We start from the raw sequence: 17,246 nt of genomic DNA, 5'->3' as shown, positions 1-17,246 counted from the left end.
ATGGGGTGCTGCTGGGGGCCATAATATACAATAAACAATACACAAGATCCAGCGCACTCTCCTATCTACTAAACAGCAACTTCAAAATTGACAGATTTTATTAGTTTGTAAAAGTTTTTTTTAAAAAACACCTTATCTAGGCAAAAAAATAATGGGGATTTAGTTACATTATATGATCATACATTGCATAAGCCTGCCACAACGTCAATGTACCCCATCTTTGGCAGGTCCTACTCTCACAGTCTAATGTCTGCTCTTATGAGATTAACCACTTACTTGGGAAAAAAAATTCCATCTGAGGCTCTCTGCAGTACAAGACTAAATAGGGACCTGAGATGAGGCACCTGTAACAGGGAGGGGTGCAAAACCAAGGAGTTGGCTAGACTCCCAAATATATATAGGAAACATGGGGGGATGGTTGCACTCACCTAAACATGCTTAAATGGGGTGCTGCTGGGGGCCATAATATACAATAAACAATACACAAGATCCAGCGCACTCTCCTATCTACTAAACAGCAACTTCAAAATTGACAGATTTTATTAGTTTGTAAAAGTTTTTTTTAAAAAACACCTTATCTAGGCAAAAAAATAATGGGGATTTAGTTACATTATATGATCATACATTGCATAAGCCTGCCACAACGTCAATGTACCCCATCTTTGGCAGGTCCTACTCTCACAGTCTAATGTCTGCTCTTATGAGATTAACCACTTACTTGGGAAAAAAAATTCCATCTGAGGCTCTCTGCAGTACAAGACTAAATAGGGACCTGAGATGAGGCACCTGTAACAGGGAGGGGTGCAAAACCAAGGAGTTGGCTAGACTCCCAAATATATATAGGAAACATGGGGGGATGGTTGCACTCACCTAAACATGCTTAAATGGGGTGCTGCTGGGGGCCATAATATACAATAAACAATACACAAGATCCAGCGCACTCTCCTATCTACTAAACAGCAACTTCAAAATTGACAGATTTTATTAGTTTGTAAAAGTTTTTTTTAAAAAACACCTTATCTAGGCAAAAAAATAATGGGGATTTAGTTACATTATATGATCATACATTGCATAAGCCTGCCACAACGTCAATGTACCCCATCTTTGGCAGGTCCTACTCTCACAGTCTAATGTCTGCTCTTATGAGATTAACCACTTACTTGGGAAAAAAAATTCCATCTGAGGCTCTCTGCAGTACAAGACTAAATAGGGACCTGAGATGAGGCACCTGTAACAGGGAGGGGTGCAAAACCAAGGAGTTGGCTAGACTCCCAAATATATATAGGAAACATGGGGGGATGGTTGCACTCACCTAAACATGCTTAAATGGGGTGCTGCTGGGGGCCATAATATACAATAAACAATACACAAGATCCAGCGCACTCTCCTATCTACTAAACAGCAACTTCAAAATTGACAGATTTTATTAGTTTGTAAAAGTTTTTTTTAAAAAACACCTTATCTAGGCAAAAAAATAATGGGGATTTAGTTACATTATATGATCATACATTGCATAAGCCTGCCACAACGTCAATGTACCCCATCTTTGGCAGGTCCTACTCTCACAGTCTAATGTCTGCTCTTATGAGATTAACCACTTACTTGGGAAAAAAAATTCCATCTGAGGCTCTCTGCAGTACAAGACTAAATAGGGACCTGAGATGAGGCACCTGTAACAGGGAGGGGTGCAAAACCAAGGAGTTGGCTAGACTCCCAAATATATATAGGAAACATGGGGGGATGGTTGCACTCACCTAAACATGCTTAAATGGGGTGCTGCTGGGGGCCATAATATACAATAAACAATACACAAGATCCAGCGCACTCTCCTATCTACTAAACAGCAACTTCAAAATTGACAGATTTTATTAGTTTGTAAAAGTTTTTTTTAAAAAACACCTTATCTAGGCAAAAAAATAATGGGGATTTAGTTACATTATATGATCATACATTGCATAAGCCTGCCACAACGTCAATGTACCCCATCTTTGGCAGGTCCTACTCTCACAGTCTAATGTCTGCTCTTATGAGATTAACCACTTACTTGGGAAAAAAATTCCATCTGAGGCTCTCTGCAGTACAAGACTAAATAGGGACCTGAGATGAGGCACCTGTAACAGGGAGGGGTGCAAAACCAAGGAGTTGGCTAGACTCCCAAATATATATAGGAAACATGGGGGGATGGTTGCACTCACCTAAACATGCTTAAATGGGGTGCTGCTGGGGGCCATAATATACAATAAACAATACACAAGATCCAGCGCACTCTCCTATCTACTAAACAGCAACTTCAAAATTGACAGATTTTATTAGTTTGTAAAAGTTTTTTTTAAAAAACACCTTATCTAGGCAAAAAAATAATGGGGATTTAGTTACATTATATGATCATACATTGCATAAGCCTGCCACAACGTCAATGTACCCCATCTTTGGCAGGTCCTACTCTCACAGTCTAATGTCTGCTCTTATGAGATTAACCACTTACTTGGGAAAAAAAATTCCATCTGAGGCTCTCTGCAGTACAAGACTAAATAGGGACCTGAGATGAGGCACCTGTAACAGGGAGGGGTGCAAAACCAAGGAGTTGGCTAGACTCCCAAATATATATAGGAAACATGGGGGGATGGTTGCACTCACCTAAACATGCTTAAATGGGGTGCTGCTGGGGGCCATAATATACAATAAACAATACACAAGATCCAGCGCACTCTCCTATCTACTAAACAGCAACTTCAAAATTGACAGATTTTATTAGTTTGTAAAAGTTTTTTTTAAAAAACACCTTATCTAGGCAAAAAAATAATGGGGATTTAGTTACATTATATGATCATACATTGCATAAGCCTGCCACAACGTCAATGTACCCCATCTTTGGCAGGTCCTACTCTCACAGTCTAATGTCTGCTCTTATGAGATTAACCACTTACTTGGGGAAAAAAATTCCATCTGAGGCTCTCTGCAGTACAAGACTAAATAGGGACCTGAGATGAGGCACCTGTAACACCCCTCCCTGTTACAGGTGCCTCATCTCAGGTCCCTATTTAGTCTTGTACTGCAGAGAGCCTCAGATGGAATTTTTTTTCCCAAGTAAGTGGTTAATCTCATAAGAGCAGACATTAGACTGTGAGAGTAGGACCTGCCAAAGATGGGGTACATTGACGTTGTGGCAGGCTTATGCAATGTATGATCATATAATGTAACTAAATCCCCATTATTTTTTTGCCTAGATAAGGTGTTTTTTAAAAAAAACTTTTACAAACTAATAAAATCTGTCAATTTTGAAGTTGCTGTTTAGTAGATAGGAGAGTGCGCTGGATCTTGTGTATTGTTTATTGTATATTATGGCCCCCAGCAGCACCCCATTTAAGCATGTTTAGGTGAGTGCAACCATCCCCCCATGTTTCCTATATATATTTGGGAGTCTAGCCAACTCCTTGGTTTTGCACCCCTCCCTGTTACAGGTGCCTCATCTCAGGTCCCTATTTAGTCTTGTACTGCAGAGAGCCTCAGATGGAATTTTTTTTCCCAAGTAAGTGGTTAATCTCATAAGAGCAGACATTAGACTGTGAGAGTAGGACCTGCCAAAGATGGGGTACATTGACGTTGTGGCAGGCTTATGCAATGTATGATCATATAATGTAACTAAATCCCCATTATTTTTTTGCCTAGATAAGGTGTTTTTTAAAAAAAACTTTTACAAACTAATAAAATCTGTCAATTTTGAAGTTGCTGTTTAGTAGATAGGAGAGTGCGCTGGATCTTGTGTATTGTTTATTGTATATTATGGCCCCCAGCAGCACCCCATTTAAGCATGTTTAGGTGAGTGCAACCATCCCCCCATGTTTCCTATATATATTTGGGAGTCTAGCCAACTCCTTGGTTTTGCACCCCTCCCTGTTACAGGTGCCTCATCTCAGGTCCCTATTTAGTCTTGTACTGCAGAGAGCCTCAGATGGAATTTTTTTTCCCAAGTAAGTGGTTAATCTCATAAGAGCAGACATTAGACTGTGAGAGTAGGACCTGCCAAAGATGGGGTACATTGACGTTGTGGCAGGCTTATGCAATGTATGATCATATAATGTAACTAAATCCCCATTATTTTTTTGCCTAGATAAGGTGTTTTTTAAAAAAAACTTTTACAAACTAATAAAATCTGTCAATTTTGAAGTTGCTGTTTAGTAGATAGGAGAGTGCGCTGGATCTTGTGTATTGTTTATTGTATATTATGGCCCCCAGCAGCACCCCATTTAAGCATGTTTAGGTGAGTGCAACCATCCCCCCATGTTTCCTATATATATTTGGGAGTCTAGCCAACTCCTTGGTTTTGCACCCCTCCCTGTTACAGGTGCCTCATCTCAGGTCCCTATTTAGTCTTGTACTGCAGAGAGCCTCAGATGGAATTTTTTTTCCCAAGTAAGTGGTTAATCTCATAAGAGCAGACATTAGACTGTGAGAGTAGGACCTGCCAAAGATGGGGTACATTGACGTTGTGGCAGGCTTATGCAATGTATGATCATATAATGTAACTAAATCCCCATTATTTTTTTGCCTAGATAAGGTGTTTTTTAAAAAAAACTTTTACAAACTAATAAAATCTGTCAATTTTGAAGTTGCTGTTTAGTAGATAGGAGAGTGCGCTGGATCTTGTGTATTGTTTATTGTATATTATGGCCCCCAGCAGCACCCCATTTAAGCATGTTTAGGTGAGTGCAACCATCCCCCCATGTTTCCTATATATATTTGGGAGTCTAGCCAACTCCTTGGTTTTGCACCCCTCCCTGTTACAGGTGCCTCATCTCAGGTCCCTATTTAGTCTTGTACTGCAGAGAGCCTCAGATGGAATTTTTTTTCCCAAGTAAGTGGTTAATCTCATAAGAGCAGACATTAGACTGTGAGAGTAGGACCTGCCAAAGATGGGGTACATTGACGTTGTGGCAGGCTTATGCAATGTATGATCATATAATGTAACTAAATCCCCATTATTTTTTTGCCTAGATAAGGTGTTTTTTAAAAAAAACTTTTACAAACTAATAAAATCTGTCAATTTTGAAGTTGCTGTTTAGTAGATAGGAGAGTGCGCTGGATCTTGTGTATTGTTTATTGTATATTATGGCCCCCAGCAGCACCCCATTTAAGCATGTTTAGGTGAGTGCAACCATCCCCCCATGTTTCCTATATATATTTGGGAGTCTAGCCAACTCCTTGGTTTTGCACCCCTCCCTGTTACAGGTGCCTCATCTCAGGTCCCTATTTAGTCTTGTACTGCAGAGAGCCTCAGATGGAATTTTTTTTCCCAAGTAAGTGGTTAATCTCATAAGAGCAGACATTAGACTGTGAGAGTAGGACCTGCCAAAGATGGGGTACATTGACGTTGTGGCAGGCTTATGCAATGTATGATCATATAATGTAACTAAATCCCCATTATTTTTTTGCCTAGATAAGGTGTTTTTTAAAAAAAACTTTTACAAACTAATAAAATCTGTCAATTTTGAAGTTGCTGTTTAGTAGATAGGAGAGTGCGCTGGATCTTGTGTATTGTTTATTGTATATTATGGCCCCCAGCAGCACCCCATTTAAGCATGTTTAGGTGAGTGCAACCATCCCCCCATGTTTCCTATATATATTTGGGAGTCTAGCCAACTCCTTGGTTTTGCACCCCTCCCTGTTACAGGTGCCTCATCTCAGGTCCCTATTTAGTCTTGTACTGCAGAGAGCCTCAGATGGAATTTTTTTTCCCAAGTAAGTGGTTAATCTCATAAGAGCAGACATTAGACTGTGAGAGTAGGACCTGCCAAAGATGGGGTACATTGACGTTGTGGCAGGCTTATGCAATGTATGATCATATAATGTAACTAAATCCCCATTATTTTTTTGCCTAGATAAGGTGTTTTTTAAAAAAAACTTTTACAAACTAATAAAATCTGTCAATTTTGAAGTTGCTGTTTAGTAGATAGGAGAGTGCGCTGGATCTTGTGTATTGTTTATTGTATATTATGGCCCCCAGCAGCACCCCATTTAAGCATGTTTAGGTGAGTGCAACCATCCCCCCATGTTTCCTATATATATTTGGGAGTCTAGCCAACTCCTTGGTTTTGCACCCCTCCCTGTTACAGGTGCCTCATCTCAGGTCCCTATTTAGTCTTGTACTGCAGAGAGCCTCAGATGGAATTTTTTTTCCCAAGTAAGTGGTTAATCTCATAAGAGCAGACATTAGACTGTGAGAGTAGGACCTGCCAAAGATGGGGTACATTGACGTTGTGGCAGGCTTATGCAATGTATGATCATATAATGTAACTAAATCCCCATTATTTTTTTGCCTAGATAAGGTGTTTTTTAAAAAAAACTTTTACAAACTAATAAAATCTGTCAATTTTGAAGTTGCTGTTTAGTAGATAGGAGAGTGCGCTGGATCTTGTGTATTGTTTATTGTATATTATGGCCCCCAGCAGCACCCCATTTAAGCATGTTTAGGTGAGTGCAACCATCCCCCCATGTTTCCTATATATATTTGGGAGTCTAGCCAACTCCTTGGTTTTGCACCCCTCCCTGTTACAGGTGCCTCATCTCAGGTCCCTATTTAGTCTTGTACTGCAGAGAGCCTCAGATGGAATTTTTTTTCCCAAGTAAGTGGTTAATCTCATAAGAGCAGACATTAGACTGTGAGAGTAGGACCTGCCAAAGATGGGGTACATTGACGTTGTGGCAGGCTTATGCAATGTATGATCATATAATGTAACTAAATCCCCATTATTTTTTTGCCTAGATAAGGTGTTTTTTAAAAAAAACTTTTACAAACTAATAAAATCTGTCAATTTTGAAGTTGCTGTTTAGTAGATAGGAGAGTGCGCTGGATCTTGTGTATTGTTTATTGTATATTATGGCCCCCAGCAGCACCCCATTTAAGCATGTTTAGGTGAGTGCAACCATCCCCCCATGTTTCCTATATATATTTGGGAGTCTAGCCAACTCCTTGGTTTTGCACCCCTCCCTGTTACAGGTGCCTCATCTCAGGTCCCTATTTAGTCTTGTACTGCAGAGAGCCTCAGATGGAATTTTTTTTCCCAAGTAAGTGGTTAATCTCATAAGAGCAGACATTAGACTGTGAGAGTAGGACCTGCCAAAGATGGGGTACATTGACGTTGTGGCAGGCTTATGCAATGTATGATCATATAATGTAACTAAATCCCCATTATTTTTTTGCCTAGATAAGGTGTTTTTTAAAAAAAACTTTTACAAACTAATAAAATCTGTCAATTTTGAAGTTGCTGTTTAGTAGATAGGAGAGTGCGCTGGATCTTGTGTATTGTTTATTGTATATTATGGCCCCCAGCAGCACCCCATTTAAGCATGTTTAGGTGAGTGCAACCATCCCCCCATGTTTCCTATATATCTATATATATATATATATATATAATTTACTTTACTTCAGTTGATTTTTACTTTTTCGAATAGTAAACTGCATCTCACAGGTTCCACACCCAGGAGACAGGTGCCATGCACCTCTATTACAAATTCTAATGCTCCAGTGACATAACCCCTCCCATCACCCCACGGTTACGGGGTACTACTTACAAGGGAGCCCCCCCCAACACTCACTAACAAATAAATAGTCATACCATCCCTAAGATGGCTCAAATAGGCCATGCGACCCACTCAAGATCCTACTCGACTAGAATTCCACTTCTAGTATTCCACAAATAGACTACACATCACAACCTACCCTAGCCCAGTTTAATGTACGCATCACTCTCTAGCTTTTGTAAAAAGTGTCAGCGCTTCAGAAAGTCTTATCCTTAATAGTTAAACAATGAAAAATGTATATAAAACCATATGTTATCGTAGGTATAATATTGATACACCTGCACGGTAGTATATATGCTTCGATAAAAAAATTCACCGTGTACCCGATGTCATCGTCAGAAATAAGATGGTGGTGATAATCCACAGCTTAATGTTGTAATTTTGGTATAGCAGAAATTAATATAAGCGGGATATAATCAAACAGTTTATTTGCAAAAAGAAAAACGTATTTTTCGTGGTGATAAAAAAATATAAATACATGAACTAATCAAGAAATATATCAAGAAGTGGTATAAAATCGTAACCGCTAATTAGTCCAGTACAGACGGTTGAGCAGTAGAGTTACCCTTTTTTTAAAGCGGCACTGTCATGCCGAACTTACCTTTCCTCAATCTCTTCCTCTTCTCCCCCTCTCTCAGGATCTGTTCTTCTTTTCTTCCTGTCTTCTTTAGTTTTCTTTAAAACCATAAGACAAAGTAGGGACTCTTTGTCTTATGGGATTCCTCCGCTTGACCAGCTCTGACCAGCTGAGGAGCAAAGTGTGCTTCATTTCCACTGGTCAGAGCAATTTTCCCATGATCCCTAGCTTTCCTCCCTGTTCCCACAATGCTTCCTGTCAGTATTGCCGAACGTCCTGTCACTTAGACAGAACGCCGGCAAAACTGCCGAATTGCATCCTAACAGAATGAGCACTGTTTCTCCATTGGTGTTAGGATGCAATTCGGTACTTTGTTTGTATCGGAATTTCATTCTAATGAATGAAACTCCGATCCTATTCATTGCCGCGGCTGCATCTTGCAGCCGCTTAGTAGATAACTCCCTAATTCCCACGGTATCAGGGAGCTATCTACTAAAAGGCTGAAATACCTGAATTGGTCTTTCAGCCAACTTTACTAATACTAAGTAAAGATTACTTAGTATTAGTAAATAATATGCCCCTACTCGCTATACCGCGAGTAGGGGCATGTCTAGTAAGCAGTGAGCAGCCTGTGGCTGCTCACTGTAAAAAACAAAAAACAAAAAAAAAACTAATAAACACCCCCCCTCCCCAGCGCGGGGGTTAAAGATTGGGGGGGGGGGGAGGCTACTGTCTTCCCTCCTGGCCCCCACCCCTGCGCGGTGGGTGGGGGCCCTAATAAAACAATAAAGGGGGGGACCTACTGTCCTCCCCCCTGGCCCCCACCCCTGCGCGGTGGGTGGGTGCCCTAATAAAACAATAAGGGGGGGACCTATTGTCCTTCCCCCCTGGCCCCCACCCCTGCGCGGTGGGTGGGGGCCCTAATAAAAACAATAAGGGGGGGGACCTACTGTCCTCCCCCCCGGCCCCCACCCCTGAGCGGTGGGTGGGGGCCCTAATAAAACAATAAGGGGGGGGGACCTATTGTCCTCCCCCCCTGGCCCCCACCCCTGCGCGGTGGGTGGGGGCCCTAATAAAAACAATAAGGGGGGGGACCTACTGTCCTCCCCCCCGGCCCCCACCCCTGAGCGGTGGGTGGGGGCCCTAATAAAACAATAAGGGGGGGGACCTACTGTCCTCCCCCCTAGCCCCCACCCCTGCGCGGTGGGTGGGGGCCCTAAATGACCCCCCCCCCATCAAGGTGACTAGGGTTCCCAAGCCCCTAGTCACCCCCCACCCAAAACATTCTATCCCCTACCTACGCCCCTCACCCTAAAAATAGTGAGGGGGGAATAAAATAACTAACCTGTAAAAAAAAAAAATTAAACTTGCCATTTGACGTCTTCTTTTTTCTAAATTCTTCTTACTTCAGCCCCCCAAAAGGCCAAATAAAAATCCATAAACCCGTCGCACTTTAAAAAAAAACAAACAAAAAAAAACCGAGCGCAAACAAAAATTAATCCATCTTCACCCATGGAGGGCACGCCGCGTACTGAGCTCCGCAGGGCGGGTCAAGGCTTATAAAGCCTTGCCCCGCCCTGCAATTAGGCTTAGAACACAATGATTGGTTGGTTTAAGCCAATCAGAGTGCTCTGTGTCATTTTACACAGCGTGGGAAAATTCCAAAGAACTTTCCCACGCTTGTAAAATGACACAGAGCAGTGTGATTGGATGGATTTCAAGCCATCCAATCACAGTGCTCTGTGTCATTTTACACAGCGTGGGAAAATTGAACTTTCCCACGCTGTGTAAAATGACACAGAGCACTGTGATTGGATGGCTTGAAATCCATCCAATCACACTGCTCTGTGTCATTTTACAAGCGTGGGAAAGTTCTTTGGAATTTTCCCACGCTTGTAAAATGACACAGAGCACTGTGATTGGATGGCTTGAAAACCATCCAATCACAGTGATCTGTCATTTTACACAGCGTGGGAAAGTTCTTTTGAATTTTCCCACGCTGTGTAAAATGACACAGAGCACTCTGATTGGCTTAAACCAACCAATCATTGTGTTCTAAGCCTAATTGCAGGGCGGGGCAAGGCTTTATAAGCCTTGACCCGCCCTGCGGAGCTCCGTACGCGGCGTGCCCTCCATGGGTGAAGATGGATTAATTTTTGTTTGCGCTCGTTTTTTTTTTGTTTTGTTTTTTAAAGTGCGACGGGTTTATGGATTTTTATTTGGCCTTTTGGGGGGCTGAAGTAAGAAGAATTTAGAAAAAAGAAGACGTCAAATGGTAAGTTTATTTTTATTTTTTTACAGGTTAGTTATTTTATTCCCCCCTCACTATTTTTAGGGTGAGGGGGGTAGGTAGGGGATAGAATGTGTTGGGTGGGGGGTGACTAGGGGCTTGGGACCCCTAGTCACCTTGATGGGAGGGGTCATTTAGGACCCCCACCCACCGCGCAAGGGTGGGGGCCAGGGGGGGTGGACAGTTGGTCCCCCCCCTTATTGTTTTATTAGGGCCCCCACCCACCGCGCAGGGGTGGGGGCCAGGGGGGGAGGACAGTAGGTCCCCCCCCTTATTGTTTTATTAGGGCCCCACCCACCGCGCAGGGGTGGGGGCCAGGGGGGAGGACAGTAGGTCCCCCCCTTATTGTTTTATTAGGGCCCCCACCCACCGCTCAGGGGTGGGGGCCGGGGGGGAAGACAGTAGGTCCCCCCCCCCTTATTGTTTTATTAGGGCCCCCACCCACCGCTCAGGGGTGGGGGCCGGGGGGGAGGACAGTAAGTCCCCCCCCTTATTGTTTTATTAGGGCCCCCACCCACCGCGCAGGGGTGGGGGCCAGGGGGGGAGGACAGTAGGTCCCCCCCCTTATTGTTTTATTAGGGCCCCCACCCACCGCGCAGGGGTGGGGGCCAGGGGGGGAGGACAGTAGGTCCCCCCCCTTATTGTTTTATTAGGGCCCCCACCCACCGCTCAGGGGTGGGGGCCGGGGGGGGAGGACAGTAGGTCCCCCCCTTATTGTTTTATTAGGGCCCCCACCCACCGCTCAGGGGTGGGGGCCAGGGGGGGAGGACAGTAGGTCCCCCCCCCCTTATTGTTTTATTAGGGCCCCCACCCACCGCGCAGGGGTGGGGGCCGGGGGGGGAGGACAATAGGTCCCCCCCCTTATTGTTTTATTAGGGCCCCCAACCACCGCGCAGGGGTGGGGGCCGGGGGGGAGGACAATAGGTCCCCCCCTTATTGTTTTATTAGGGTCCCCACCCACCGCGCAGGGGTGGGGGCCGGGGGGGAGGACAATAGGTCCCCCCCCTTATTGTTTTATTAGGGCCCCCACCCACCGCGCAGGGGTGGGGGCCGGGGGGGGGGGACAGTAGGTCCCCCCCTTATTACCATTTTTTTTTTTTTACAGTGAGCAGACACAGGCTGCTCACTGTTTAGTGGACATGCCCCTACTCGCGGTATAGCGAGTAGGGCTATTGGGGAGATTTTAATCTCCCTTGTGCTATTATGGGGGTCATATTGACCCCCATAGAGTGAGGGGGGGACATGGGGGGCTTAGGAAGTGGCGAGGAGCACTGCTCCCTGCCGCTTCTATAGTTACATATTACAAGGAGGGAGCTGCACGCCGGTAGCTCCCTCCTTGTAATAAACTGAACGAACAAACTAACACTGATACACAGTGTTAGTTTGTTCATCTGATTTTTTCTATTCATTCATTCGTCTGTCTGATGAATGAATGAATAGGTGAAATTCCCGTTCGCATGTCCAGGTGTTTCACTGGGCATGTGCGGGAATCTCACAGTCTGTGTAGTGTGGGTAGATGACGTGTCCCACAGGGACTTCACCTACCCACACAAAGATGGCGGCGCCCTGAATAAAGATCGGGGCAGAAGATAAAGAATTAAAAAGAGGTAATGTGGGGGGCTTTGGGGCATTTGGGGGTGACTAGGGGGTCGATTGGATGTAGTGGAGGCGGGAGGGGGGTTAAAAAAAAAAACGGGATTCGGCATGACAGTGCCGCTTTAAGCAGCTGTAGCAGTAGAAAGTTCTCTCTTTGAGCCGCACAAAGAATAGTAAAACCGGAGGGACGTTGTAATCTCAGCCGGCTGGACAATATTGCTGGTACCGGAAAAATACAGATAAATGAAGGGTACCAGCAGTATTGTCCAGTGACTAGTGACTATAATACCTATAACATTAGAAAGGATATGTAATCTGTCACTTTGCAGATTTATGGCAGTAACATTTATAGGTATTTAATCTGCACTGTGGTGATAATTAATTATTTAAATTTGAACTGTCCTTTTAAAAAGCTTCTTACATTTACAATTAAAACCTTTTTTTATATATATTTCACAGAACAATCTCATAGGCGCCAAGTACTATTAAAAAAAAATCTTTTTTTAATTCTTTAGGGAAAAAATGGAATGGCAATAAAGCACATCTGTATGCAAATAGCATTGACATCAAATACGTATGGAAACAAAGTGAAATAACATTTAGGATGTCAGACTGGTAATGGAGCGCAACAGTATGTGAGCTACAGGGGTTTACTTCAGGGAGATCATGCCAAACTAATCTTACTGATCTTTTTGATTGGGTAACTATAATAATAGATCAGGTTGGTGCAGTAGACATTGCTTACCTAGATTTCAGTAAGGCTTTTGACACTGTTGCACATAGAAGGCTTATCAATAAACTGCAATCTTTAAAGGGAAACTCCAGTGCCAGGAAAACAATCCGTTTTCCTGGCAGTGGAGGGTCCCTCTCCCTCCCACCCCCCAATCCCCAGTTGCTGAAGGGTTGAAAACCCCTTCAGTGACTTACCAGAGGCAGCGACATGTCCCACGTCGCTGCTTCCTCCTCCCCCGCCGCTCCTCCTTCTGCTTACGTCGTCCGGTGGGCGAGACTGATCTCGCCCGCCGGCCGAGGAGACCTAATGCGCATGCGCGGCAATGCCGCGCATGCGCATTAGCGCACCCCATAGGAAAGCATTGAAAATGAATTTCAATGCTTCCCTATGGGGAATAGAGCGACGCTGGAGGTCCTCACACAGCGTGAGGACGTCCAGCGACGCTCTAGCACAGAAAACCTGTGCTATAGAGCAGGAAGTTCCCTCTAGTGGCTGTCTAATAGACAGCCACTAGGGGAGGACTTAACCCTGCAAGGTAATTATTGCAGTTTAAAAGAAACTGCAATAATTACACTTGCAGGGTTAAGGGTAGTGGGAGTTGGCACCCAGACCACTCCAATGAGCAGAAGTGGTCTGGGTGCCTGGAGTGTCCCTTTAAGTTTGGATTCCAATATTGTTGAATGGGTAAGGCAGTGGCTAAGTGACAGGCAACAGAGGGTTGTAGTCAATGGAGTATATTCGAAGCATGGGCTTGTCACCAGTGGGGTACCTCAGGGATCTGTACTTGGACCTATTCTCTTTAATATTTTTATCAGTGACATTGCAGAAGGTCTTGATGGTAAGGTATGTCTTGGTATGTCTCTTTAATATTTTGCTGATGATACGAAGATATGTAATAGGGTTGATGTTGCAGGAGGGATAAGCCAAATGGCAAATGATTTGGGTAAACTAGAAAAATGGTCAGAGTTGTGGCAACTGACATTTAATGTGGATAAGTGCAAGATAATGCATCTTGGATGTAAAAACCCAAGGGCAGAGTACAGAATATTTGATCGAGTTCTAACCCCAACATCTGAGGAAAGGGATTTAGTGGTGATAATTTCTGATGACTTAAAGGTAGGAAGACAATGTAATAGAGCAGCAGGATATGCTATCAGAATGCTTGGTTTTATAGGGAGAGGTATTAGCAGTAGAAAGAGGGAAGTGCTCATACCATTGTACAGAACACTGATGAGACCTCACTTGGAGTATTGTATGCAGTACTGGACCGTATCTTGAGAAGGATATTGATACCTTAGAGAGAGTTCAGAGAAGGGCTACTAAACTGGTTCATGGATTGCAGGATAAAACTTACCAGGAAAGGCTAAAGGATCTTAACATGTATAGCTTGGAGGAAAGACGAGACAGGGGGGATATGATAGAAACATTTAAATACATAAAGGGAATCAACACAGTAAAGAAGGAGACTATATTTAAAAGAATAAAAACTACCACAAAAAGAGGACAGTCTTAAATTAGAGGGGCAAAGTTTAAAAAAATATCAGGAAGTATTACTTTACCGAGAGGTAGTGGATGCATGGAATAGCCTTCCAGCTAAAGTGGTAGAGGTTAAACAGTAAAGGAGTTTAAGCATGCATGGGATAGGCATAAGACTCCAGATAGTTAAGCGTGCATGGGATATGCATAAGGCTAACTATAAGATAAGGTCAGGGACTAATGAAAGTATTTAAAAATTCGGCAGACTTGTTGGGCCGAATGGTTCTTATCTGCCGTCACATTCTATGTTTCTACAGGATGCTCAAGTACATATACCAATAAATTTATACAGCACTTAGTATTTCAATAAATAGATATGACGGTATACTAGAAGAAAAGTCATAGTGATGTCAATACAGGATTGGTCTAGAGTGGCAGAATAGGTTAAAAAAAATAAATCTACTTATGTCATACCTCGCATATCAAGATGCAGAAATGGGATGTATGGATGTGGTGAGTTTGTCCATCTGCTTGTTATCTTTAATTTTAAGGATGTGGGGGGGGAAATAGGTGGAGCCACCTTTTTTCTAGAGTTCTACTGGCGGCAAGGGCTATCCTAAACGAAAGCTTTCTCTCTTAATATTTAAATTGGCACTGTCTGGGGTCTTTGCAGAATTTGGTGGCAGGGTCCTGTATAGACAGCCAGTTCCTTGCAGCCGTCACTGTAGCTCCACCCAGTGTCTAGAAGTGTCAGGTGTATAAAAAATACATATGACAAAATAGTCCCTACTTTAGTCTTATGTTTTAAGTTAGAAATGGATACCCACCCATGCAGGAGCCCTGGTTGGTGAGACTCATCAATCCCAAGTACTGGGAAAAAGCACTAGACTTCACAACTCTTACCAAGTTATGGTTAAAGTGTGGACAGAGTCATCACACTACATCCGTAAAAATGTTGGACCCTCGTTACACAAATATTGAAGTTACTGTTCCCTTTGTTTCTGTTTATACTGATGCTTCTGTTAAGCGAACAAACTGTCAATGGAGAATTAAAAATAAAGAATAAACCAAAAAAATTAAAAGAGTAGAGTAGGAAAGAGGAAGCGAAGAGGAAGTAATGGGGAAAAGGTAAGTACAGCTTGACACTGCCACTTTAAGAGCCTCGGTTGACTTTGATAGGAGGAAGGTCCAGGGATCCTTCAGAATAGGCTGTAAAGGATCCTCCCACACAGGCGATGTGACCCCTTTCAAAATGTGGTGAGTTCTGAACATGTCCACTATATGTGTATGTACTCCCCTCGCAAATGCCAGCAGAGGTCCAAGGGAGTATACCCCAAGCGGTGGAGTGAGACTGGTGTGAGATACTGGTCATCAAAGCATTCTTTTAATTCTCTGATTTACTGCACCTTGCAGTTTTCTCATTCTCCTTTACTCTGCTCTCCACCTCCTTCTATACCCCACTCCATCTCCCCTCCTTCTCCCTATTTCACATTGATAGCAACTCATTACAACCCCACAATAATTAGTGGATGTTGTAGAGTAAACAGATTGTTTATTAATGTGTTGTTATATTATACCTAAAAGTGACTGTCACTTATGAGTATTTTATAAAGCTATAATATTTGCGAAATGTTGATGTTGACTATGTCTGAATTCCATTCACTATGGTAAAGTCAGACATGGACAGGAGCTTTTTATTTTCTTTGGTGGTTTTGTCAATGAATTTAATCCAAATAGTGACAAAATGTACATATCTGTTGCAAAAAGGGAACTTCCACATTAGCTATATTAGAGAATAAGTTTGGTTGTTTATGTTTTTTATTATTTTTACTTTAAATATGTTGACAAGTCCATTATAAAGCATTCTCTCTCTTTTAATAATCTGTATAATCATATTTAGCTTCTATTTTCCTACAGTGTGGTTTGACTTTTTCCTGTATTTAAAGTAGAACTAGCTTCAAATGTATTTTCTATATTTATAACTTTTGCAAACCCATTTTATTAGCTTCCAAAAAATTTCAAAATGAATGCCTGTTTTGATTCTCAATCATTTAATGATTTTTTTTTTCTTTTTGTCCCAGAATTCAGCAGTTTATGAAACTGGGTTGCACATCAGAAGATGATCAAACCACACGATCTGAATTAAATATTGTTTTAGCTATTGTTGAATCTGATTCAACCGTAGTTTATTACAAACTAATGGATGGATTTGTGATACCAGACCCACCTGATTTAGAAGATCTGATGGGCCACAAACAGAAAAAAAAGAGAACGAAACTTCGTAGGTAGCAGGATTCTTTGCCATGTCATTTTTGGACATCACTGGTTTATTTTCACCAACACAATGACAATGTTCTGGAATTTGGTCTACCTTATGTCATCACACACACATTCTTGAAGCTCTGTGTTTGTTATCATAAATGGTGGGTGTATTCCATTAAACACATTAAGGCAAGAGTGTCTGTTCTTTCAACAAACAATATGAGCATATGGATGAGCACCACCAATCCGATACCATGCACAAATAGCGGTTTGCACTTTTCCGCTGTCAGATGCAATTTAAAAAAATAAATGCATTCAACTTCCACTAAGATGTTTTTGAGAACAGTTATTTGAACCCTGCAATTTTTTACTGATTAAGAAGTCAACAGTATTTATGTTTATTTGATTTACAAATATTTTTTCTAATTTCGTTGTAAGCCTTGAAGAGCATGGACAGATGTAATGATTTTTCACCTATCCCAATCTTATTAAAAATGCATCAACATTAAGTCTTCAACGCCTGTCAGCAACATTACCAATCAGATTGGATGTGATATATATGGGAATCTCATTATCAAGAATTTCTATGTTCTTTCCAATGATAATTTTGATCAGATTGACTACTAGACAGTAGGGCTTAGAAGTGGGAGTGGATATTTAAGATTATTCTTATATGTTGTTGATTATAATATCATACCACTAATATCAATATCCATTAAAACCAAATATTA

General features: G+C 42.4%; 1 protein-coding gene across 1 annotated transcript in view; it reads left to right on the top strand.

Annotated features, from left to right (window-relative positions):
• TSEN15 (tRNA splicing endonuclease subunit 15) overlaps nt 1-16,844 on the top strand; it is a 113,772-nt gene extending 96,928 nt beyond the window's left edge. Inside the window, exon 5 of the mRNA XM_063426206.1 lies at nt 16,335-16,844. Within this exon, the coding sequence (XP_063282276.1) occupies nt 16,335-16,542 (208 nt within the window). The 3' untranslated portion in view covers nt 16,543-16,844. The remainder of the gene's footprint in view (nt 1-16,334) is intronic.
• Nucleotides 16,845-17,246: the final 402 nt, after the last annotated feature.

This window comes from Pelobates fuscus, chromosome 7 (genome assembly GCF_036172605.1).
Source record: "Pelobates fuscus isolate aPelFus1 chromosome 7, aPelFus1.pri, whole genome shotgun sequence".
NCBI lineage: Eukaryota > Metazoa > Chordata > Amphibia > Anura > Pelobatidae > Pelobates > Pelobates fuscus.
Note: the sequence above shows the minus strand (reverse complement) of the source record. Positions and strands in the feature narration are given on the sequence as shown.